At 41.0% G+C, this 10,000-nt stretch overlaps 1 protein-coding gene across 1 annotated transcript in view; it reads left to right on the top strand.

Annotated features, from left to right (window-relative positions):
• Positions 1-10,000, top strand: part of arap2 (ArfGAP with RhoGAP domain, ankyrin repeat and PH domain 2) — an 87,010-nt gene that overhangs the window by 18,963 nt on the left and 58,047 nt on the right. The window contains exons 8-9 of the mRNA XM_030779115.1: positions 112-290; positions 6,639-6,745. Coding sequence (XP_030634975.1) covers positions 112-290; positions 6,639-6,745 — 286 coding nt within the window. The remainder of the gene's footprint in view (positions 1-111; positions 291-6,638; positions 6,746-10,000) is intronic.

Here is a 10,000-nt window from a genome sequence, read left to right as displayed (position 1 = left end):
ACACACTAACACACACACACACACACACCACCAAAGACGCTTGTATTGCATTATTATATAAACACACACTGGGTTTCTTTTTTCTGGTATGTTTCTGTGTCTCACACACAGGAGAGAGGCAGGATTGGCTTGGGACACTGCAGACTGCACTTCGTTCTCCGTCCTCCGTTACCCAGAGGCCCTGTAAAAACAGCGTAAACAGACGGGGCTACGCGGAGCTGCGGGGCCATAAAGGCAGGGTCTACGTGTGTCTCTCAGGAACCACAGTCAGACTGTGCAAAACTGAACAGGTACCCTTCTCATTAGCACAGTCTTCTCCTCTCGCTTCTCCCTCTGCCTCAGTTAGGCTTGTAGTTTCATCTGTTGTGAGTCAGTACTGCAAAACAAACTTTTCTTAAAAGAAATTATTTTTACTCACAACGAATCAATCTTTTCTTCCACCTTCAAATTAAACCCCTTTTCATGTTTTGTTGTGGAGGAAAAAATTCTTCTCTGTCTGAAGATGTGGAAATTTCCAGAAAAGATAAAGAAAGTTCCCGTTTGTGTGTGTGTGTGTGTGTGTCCCGGAGTTTTCTCCTTTAGATATTCGTGGGAGATGTTGCAACCGTAATTAGACATGCATGCACACTCACAGACACACACTCACACACACATATAGATTTATACACATTCACTCTCACACTTGGCACTTGTCATTTGTGTAAAGTAGCTAGTAGCTAGCCTCAGTATCCAGAGTGTGTTGGTGTGAGCCAGCGTAGTGTTAAACAACACAGAGGCATGCACACCCTGTCTCTGTTTGTCTTTCATTATTTTCCTCATTAGCCTGAACTAACTTCTTTGTCAAAATTTCACGAAGGAATTACATTTGGTTAGCTGATTCAGCATTCAGACAGCGAGAGAGGAGAAAGGAAATAGAAAATTGAGAAAGAGAGGGAGAGGGAGGAATAGAAATGAGAGAGAGAGAGAGAGCGAGAGAGAGAGAGAGAGAGAGAGAGAGAGAGAGAGAGGGAGGGAGAGGGAAGAATAGAAAATGGAAATTGATTATATTGTTTTTACTTTACGGTAAATCCCCTGCCTTGACAAATGTGCCGACAAGCAGTCAGGGAACGAGATACTGACAGAAAGAAAGAGAGAGAGACAGGCAGAGAGATACTGACAGAAAGAAAGAGAGAGAGACAGGCAGAGAGATACTGACAGAAAGAAAGAGAGAGAGACAGGCAGAGAGAGACAAAGAGGGATATGTAGATGGAGAGAGATGATGATGGAAGGAATGCAGGGACAGAGGAGGGAGCTGAAAAATGAAGTGGAGGTGAAGGAGCACAAAATGAAGTGGTGAGAGAGGGAGACGGAGAGGGAGAGGGAGAGGGAGGGAGAGAGAGAGAGAGTGTACGGGGGGAAAGAAAGTGTGTGCAGTCGCTAATACTGCTCATGTTCATTGGAGTGGAGTATTTAATTTAGCAAGATGAACGATCTGCCCAAAATGTCACTTTTTTCTTTTTTCTTTTCTTTTTTTAACTACTTCTCCCTCCCTCCCCCCTCTCCCTCCCTCCCTCCATCCTCACTGAAAGGATGAAGTGTACCTCCTTGTTGGTCGCAATAGTAACATTGCCTAGGTGACCAGAGCATGGACAAAATAACTTTCAAACAAACAAGGAAATGCAATTTTCAGCCACGTCAAGCTAAACAGTAGCATTGCCACAATGTTCTGTAAATGTTCACTCAAGGACCTGGTGCTTTATCTGCCTCTCCGTCACCTCTCCTGTGTCTTCTCTCCCCGTCATTTAAATAATGGCTTTTTATCATGTGGAGTGTTGGGGAGAAGTTTTGGACTCTGCGTTGGTTCAATCAGAATAAAAGGGTACTGTGTTGTGGAGTGTGGAAAAATCTGGCCTGAGATTGCGGATAATGAAAGCGTGGTTAAAAAAAAAAAAAAGGCGGCCTGAGATTGTGGATAATGAAAGTGTGGTAAAAACTGTTTTTCCAGGTGCTAGGGCTCGTCTCTGGGAGCTGACCTGATGTGGTCCTCCACGGCTGGACTGATGAGGTTACTGCACTGGGCCCCACACAGACAAAGTTTGAATTCTCAGCTTCTGCAGCTCTGCCCACTGAAACCATAACCCAAATCACCTTTACTCACAAACATATTCTCACTTCATTCTCTTTATTCTCAAACATATTCTCACCTTATTCTCTTTATTCACATTCTCACTTTATTATGTTTATTCACAAACACATTCTCACTTTATTCTCTTTATTCTCAAACATATTCTCACCTTATTCTCTTTATTCACATTCTCACTTTATTATGTTTATTCACAAACACATTCTCACTTTATTCTCTTTATTCACAAACATATTCTCACCTTATTCTCTTTATTCACATTCTCACTTTATTCTCTTTATTCACAAACACATTCTCACTTTATTCTCTTTATTCTCAAACATATTCTCACTTCATTCTCTTTATTCTCAAACATATTCTCACCTTATTCTCTTTATTCACAAACACATTCTCACTTTATTCTCTTTATTCTCAAACATATTCTCACCTTATTCTCTTTATTCACAAACACATTCTCACTTTATTCTCTTTATTCACAAGCATATTCTCACCTTATTGTCTTTATTCTCAAACACATTCTCACTTTATTCTCTTTATTCTCAAACACATTCTCACTTTATTCTCTTCATTCACATTCTCACTTTATTCTCTTTATTCTCAAACATATTCTCACTTCATTCTCTTTATTCACAAACACATTCTCACTTTATTCTCTTTATTCACAAACACATTCTCACTTTATTCTCTTTATTCACAAACATATTCTCACCTTATTGTCTTTATTCTCAAACACATTCTCACTTTATTCTCTTTATTCTCAAACACATTCTCACTTTATTCTCTTTATTCCCAAACATATTCTCATTTCATTCTCTTTATTCTCAAACATATTCTCACTTCATTCTCTTTATTCACAAACACATTCTCACTTTATTCTCTTTATTCACAAACATATTCTCACCTTATTGTCTTTATTCACAAACACATTCTCACTTCATTCTCTTTATTCTCAAACATATTCTCACCTTATTCTCTTTATTCACAAGCATATTCTCACTTTCTTCTCTTTATACACAAACACATTCTCACTTCATTCTCTTTATTCTCAAACATGTTTTCACTTCATTCTCTTCATTTACAAACATATTCTCATTCTCTCTCTTTGCCTGAAAAAGTTGGAGGTCAGATTCAGAGGGAGCATAATAGTTAAAGTTTTACAGTCTGTTGACTTTTTTATTTAAACCAACAGCTCTTCTTTTTGATGAATATGAAGTGATAAGAGCTCAACTTTATGGGACATGATGGTTTATAGTGTATCTTGTATCGCGATCTCCTGTGGTTGATCTTGTGCCGGTCAGAGTTGGAATTTAAGCAGCAGTCTGACATGCGAGATCTCCTCTTTCTTCGTTCTCTGCGCCGCCCTGCCATGGTTTTCCTTAATGGGAGCTGAATAGGACTGCTAGTCTGCTTTGCCTCCTCACTCATTCAGCTCTATCAGCTATATCAGCACCTCACTGAAGGCCCAGACCCTGAACACACTCCAACTTACTCTGGTTCCCACATTAGCCTTAATTTGCTCTCTCGATTTCTCCTGTAACAATCGCATCTGCGCCACTAGCCGTGTGGCACATCTCTCACTTTTAGTGCGCGCGCACACACACACACACACACAGACGGTCCTTAAGATGCCACTCTGGTGGAATAATTGGACAGGGCGAAGACCCCGGCGTGGTGGCAGCGGTAACTAGCATGGCGACTCCATGGTTGGTCAGGGCCGCGCACTAATTGGCTGTCGAGGGAGATGAACCTCATCAGGAATGCGGCCAACCAGATTCTGTGCTGGGACTCCGTCATAGTCCTGTTCAGTCACACCGTAGCACCAAAACCCACAGTCTCTCCCTCTCTATCCCTAGCTCTCTCTCTCTCTCTCTATATATGTTTCTCTCTCTCTATGTCTCTCTCTCTCTCTCTGTCTTTCTCTCTCTCTTCCACAAACACTGTTGCACTAACCCTGTAAATCAGTGAGTGAGAGCTTGAAGTGAGAATTCTACATATTCCATGACAGAACTTACACATGCATGAATTACTTCTAGTAATGCAATACTTACACACACACATTCAGTCCTGAGTAATGCTTACACGCACACACACACACACACACACACACACACATGCGGTCCTGAGCAATGCTTACACCTACACATGCAGTCCTGAATAATGCTTACACAGACACATACAGTCCTGAATAATGCTTACACACACACACAAACAGTCCTGACTAATGTTCACACATACAGTCCTGAGTAATGCTTACACACACACATACAGCCCAGAATACCCCCCCCCCCCATAACAAACAAACAAACAACAAGAAAAAAAAACATTTCATCACATGTTTTTGATTTTTTTTCTGAATTGTGTTTTTAGTTTTTTGTGGGATTTTTATTCTATAAAATGTGAATGTGTAAATGTGTGAAAGATTTGGCCAGTGTGTTAGTTGTCGCATGGTGACCCTCCCTTGGCGACTATGACACCCAGCCAAGCACAAATGTTTCCTGTGCACGGAACAAAACTTTTCTGTTTTTGCTTTTTGTCATTTTTTTTCCTACTCTTCCTGGAAGGTGTTTTGTACTTAGCAGTACTCTTATGAGATGTTTTAAATCCTTCCACAACTTCAAAACTGGCCGTGATGGCCAAGTCCAGTCTCCACACTGCATTCTGAGGGATGGTTCCTGTTGTTGTCTTGCTGAAATATCCAGCCTCTTTGGAGGTTCAGTTTGTTGACAGGCTGGAGAAGAAGAGGATTTAAACTCTGAGGACTCGATATCTGGCATAATTTGTCCTTTCACTTGTCATGGCATTTGTCTTTGCCGCCAGCTGCTACAGACACCCAAAGCAAAAGCACATCCACTCCTGCACCTCACGCTCAGCAAGACATTCTTTCTCTCCACATCCACAGCTTCCCCTGCTCTTCCGCCCAAACACCGCGGTTTTATCAAATCATTTGGAGTCCAAATCGCTGTCTTGCACAAACGCTTCAGGCATATCTCAGGGTTTTTTGTTTTTTGGGGGGTTTTTTTTGCATCATTTCGATGAGTGCTGTAGTGATGATGTGGACAGACAGACAGCTCTGTCTGGTTCATGGTTATTATATAAGAAACTCCATATTGTTGCTCTCAGAGCATCTTATCCCACCAATTTTTAGCCTAGTCTGTCAGATCATTTGTCCTCCTCTTTTGGATCCTACCTGGATCTCAACCTATTCCTTTTTTTTTTTTTTTTTTTTTTTTTTTTTTTTTTGAGGACATGAGAGCTGATATTGTGAGCTGGAGGGGCTTTGGTGAGCTGTTCCTTTTCTCTGACCCATAAAAGTGAGTTAACTTTATTTTCAGGGCCCTGAAACAAACGTTTAGGAGTCTGAGCTTGTTAAAACCAGACAGAACAGTCACAGGCTGGTAAATTAGGAGGTAGGAAATTACTCCAGACAAAAAGGACTTTTCTAAGCCTGAGTGTGCATCTTTATGAAAATCTGAAGAAAAAAGAATCATCTGGAAGGCTGACCACACTCTTCTGGGTATTTCAGTGCTCTGGTGAACTTTTAACATCAGCTACATTTAGTCCTTAAATGCATCTGTTTCTCTGGTTGCGACCGGATGATCTGCGAAGGGCAGAGACAGTTTGTTCCAAAAGTTTGCCAACATTGTCCCGCCTATTCCAAAGACTTTAACTTTGAATAAAAAGTCAGCCCATCATCCCCAGTCTGAGTATTGCAATCTTATCTTTTAAAAGTTTAGAAATTCAGCCTCAAAAAAACAAACAAAAAAAACCCAAATAGATAAATAAAATCTCTGTCTGTACTTGGTCGTCCTGTGGGAAGGCAAAGTGTGTGCGTGCGTCTGTGTGTGCGTGCGTCTGTGTGTGCGTGCGTCTGTGTGTGCGTGCGTCTGTGTGTGCGTGCGTCTGTGTGTGTGTGTGTGTGTGTGTGTAATGTGTCGGTGTGTCATCTCTCTGTCAGGGGACAGATCATGCTGTAAAATCTCGTGGTGGAGAGAGAGTTGCCCACTGGCTACTGTTTCTCTCTCTGCCCCTGGGAAGGACATCTGCTCCACTAGGAACTTTTCACACCCTCATTTCCCTAAAGCTAGATTTATAAAGTCTTTTCTTTCTCTCACAATGTTTGTTCAATAATTTATTTAATTTTATGGCCAGTCTTGCACAAAAGAAATTTGTTCTTTTCATTTAACACAGTCATAAATTCCTCAGCCAGACTGAAAACTAATTTGACGTTATATTTGATTTAAATCAGCAAATGTTGTTTTTTCTTGTTTTTTAATTAAGACAGTGGTGTGTATGTTGTGTGTGACATGGAGACGTACTTCTGAAGGTCACTGGGTGGTTGAAGGATCTGGAGAAGGGGACTTGTGATTGGAGGAGAGTGGGGGGGGGGGGGTGTTGATGCAGGGGTTTTGACCGACTGTCTTGTCATGTGAAGGACTATAACACAAGCCTGTGATTGGAGGAGAGCGGGGGGGGGTGTTGATGAGGGGGTTTTGACGGACTGTCTTGTTGTGTGAAGGACTATAACGCAGGCCTGGCCATCACGGTGGTGGATCTGATCGCTGCCAGTGTCAAGCATGTCGACAAGAGAGGCTTTGAGATCACCACGCCCTTCAAGAGCTTTTGGTAAGTATAGGTCTGTGTGTGTGGTAGCTGTATGTGTGTGTGTGTGTGGTAGCTGTATGTGTGTGTGTGTGTGTGTTAAATGCGGCCATGTGGTAGCTATAAGACTGCGTAAAATTTGGGCCTATTGTGCCATTTCTGAGTGTGAGCTGATCTGAGGTCAGATTGACAGAATCCTAAATCTGACTCCAATCTCACCCCATTCTTCTCTTACACCCTGCCTCAGAATCTGCTAAACCCACTTAAAATACCCCTCATTCCTCTACCATCCCCCTCTTCACTCAAAAAAATGAAAAACGTGTGAATCTTTGTAAAGCTGTTTTTTTTTTTCCCTCATAAAAACACATTATGCTTCATGACAGCTCTCACGCATTTTTAAAGTGTTTGATGAAAATGAATCTTATCCCTTTAAACTCCTCTAAATAATGTATTTTGTTTGGGCTGTACCCATTTTCTGGATTGAAAATGTACGCAAATCCCTGATCAGATCTTTACTGAAGCACTTTTTGCAATAACCCTCAGACGTAAGCTTCTTACCTGATGTCTTATGTTTTCATTCAACTGCATAGTTATGTATATTAATCAGCGCCCAAATAATCAGTGCCCCCCCCCCCCCCCCCCCCCCATCCAAGACAAGGTCACTGTGTAGATTCTAAGAACATGGCCATTTCAGTTGACAGATGTTACCTGAAATATAATGCAATCATGATTTTCTTTTTTCTCTGAATCATAGCACCGAGAACTCCCATAATCTGTTTAGACAGAGAGGATTTGTTTGAGGTTTCCCATTTTGTTTCCTCATGCTTAGAATATTAAACTGTCCTGAGACACATTAAACATATTAGACCATTCTTTTCAACATTGTGTTTTGTACCTGTAGAATTATAGCATGAAAACATTCCACCCTCTGTACTGACAAAATTCTTTTAGTTGTAAAAATTAGTGGTTCAGTTTTGTGTGCGTGGAAAAGTGCTGTGTTTCACCTGTGCAGTGGTGTAAAGGTGTCAAATTGCCTGGATGTGTCTGAGAGGAATAATCAAAGCATTACACCAAACCCTCTGTCATACTGTGTAACCTTTCAGCAGATACCACATGAGCTTAACCCCAGACCATTGTTACTGTGCGGACTTCATAAGTGGTTTTTTTTTTTTTTTTTTTTTTTTTTTAACTGTGTTCAAAAAAAGCAAAACACTGAGAGCTTTGGTGTAATTTTGATGGACAAGTACAGTGTAATTGCTTCCATAAATGGCAAGAGAAAGGAAGTACTTAAGATACTCAATAGTCCATGTGTCTTTTTTTGTGTTTTTTTTCTTTGCAATTCCTGTCCTTTGGTGTTTTTCAAAACAGCTACCTTCTCATTATAACTCTGTTGTTTGTCTGGAAGTGCAGATCTGAAAGGCAATCAGTCGGCATCGATCTGCGGACATTTATCTCTTTTTTTTTTTTTTTTTTGAAGGTAGATGTACAGTCTCCTCACCTGATGTAGCAAGATTTGCCCCCACACTCGGCATGCGCTTCTAACAAACGCGGCGTTTAGCGTGACCTGATCGATACGATGTTTTCATCTCTGGTTTTAATGGCCTTTTATAGATATTTAGTGCAGTTGCACCCACATTAGAATCAGAGCTACACGATCCGTCGGTTGACCGGTGTGGTCTGGTACAGATTTTCTTTTTTCTTTTTTCTGTCTTTCTTTTTTTGAGACTTTTGTTATTGTGGATGGTATGTGGTATTGATCTGTTTGTCTCTGTGCTAAACGCGCAGAGAAGAGAATGCTAGCCTATGTAATTGGGATCTCTCGTCAAATTTAAACCAGCAGAAATAACCTCTGACCTCTGACAATTTTGTCCGCAGTAACAGCTGCTGACTGTTTAACGAAGATGATTTTAGACACCAAAGCTCTCTCTTATGGAGTTATGTGTGCGTGTGTGTGTCTGTGTCTGTGTGCGTGTGTGCACGTGTGTGTGTGTTTAGTATCCACCAGGCGTGCACTGATGTTACACTGTTAGAGTTGTACAGTGTGTGTGTGTGTGTGTGTGTTCATTTTGTACACCTACCGTCTTTTTGTGAAAAGTACAGATACAGATTACTTTCAGCCCTGGCTATGGAGTGATCATTAAGACAAAGATTTCTTTCTTTGTGTGTCTTTACCCTTTTGAGATGTGAACTGGAGAAATGATGGCAGTCAATTCCAGATTGGTGGGTCTATATCGTCTAAAGTTTTAAGTCACAAAGTGTGACAGAAAAGCTACTGACACCTCGTCTGTCCCTCTACTGAGCCTCTCTGGCCTCACATCTTGTTTGTTCTACACCACAATTACTAGCATTTGCTTGTTTGTTCATTTTTTATCTCTAGGTGCTGGAATTGTCTTCTCCCATTTCTTCAAGTTCTTCCATTTGGAAGAATTCTGATTGAGGACTTTTCTGTCTTTTGGTGTGTAGTCTTAAAGAACAATTCTAACTGAGGGCTTTTCTGTTCTTTGGTGTGTAGTCTTAAAGAACTCTGACTGAGGAATTTTTTCTGTTCTTTGTTGTGTAGATTAGAATAATAGCCATTGTTGTGATTGATAGAGTTTAAAAATTACACTTTTACCCTTTAAGTTTTATTTAAGTTGTATCAAACACTATATTTCATGTAAATGACACTGATGAATTAGCTGGTCGCTGCAGTAAGCTCTTTTAAAGGACAGAGGCATGTAAAGACAGATATGACGGACTCTGTCTCAGAATGCGGCGCATGTGATGTGTTCTCCACTGTATCATGTCTGAGGGATCTGAGGAGATTGTAACTCCCACTGTTTGATTCATATATTGTTTTGTGCATCCTACAGTGAAACTGCAATTCACTCTCTTAATTAGAGGCTGACTTTTTGGAACTTTTGACAGCGTGCAGAGGGAGAGGTGTGTGTGTGTGTGTGTGTATATGTGTGTGAGTGAGAGTGAAAACGAATCTTTTGTGTGTGTGTCTGTGGTTTTTGTGTGTGTGTGTGTGTGCGTGCACATGCCTGCGTGTGCGTGTTAGTGTTTGTGTGTGCAGCTGCAGCAGGCTTGTCGGGCCATTGTGAAGGCAAATTGAACAAAGCTAAATGAACATACAACCACATTCATTTCCATATGTGACCATATGGAAGCTGTCTATACAGGAGTTCATGTTAGTGCTACAAACACGAGCTTTTCAGATGGGAATTGTAAATAATTATTATTCTCAAAACCAGTCCAAATCCACAGTCCAGATCCCACAGTGCTTGTCTGAAAATA

The sequence above is a fragment of the Chanos chanos genome, chromosome 7 (assembly GCF_902362185.1).
Source record: "Chanos chanos chromosome 7, fChaCha1.1, whole genome shotgun sequence".
Lineage (NCBI taxonomy): Eukaryota > Metazoa > Chordata > Actinopteri > Gonorynchiformes > Chanidae > Chanos > Chanos chanos.
Note: the sequence above shows the minus strand (reverse complement) of the source record. Positions and strands in the feature narration are given on the sequence as shown.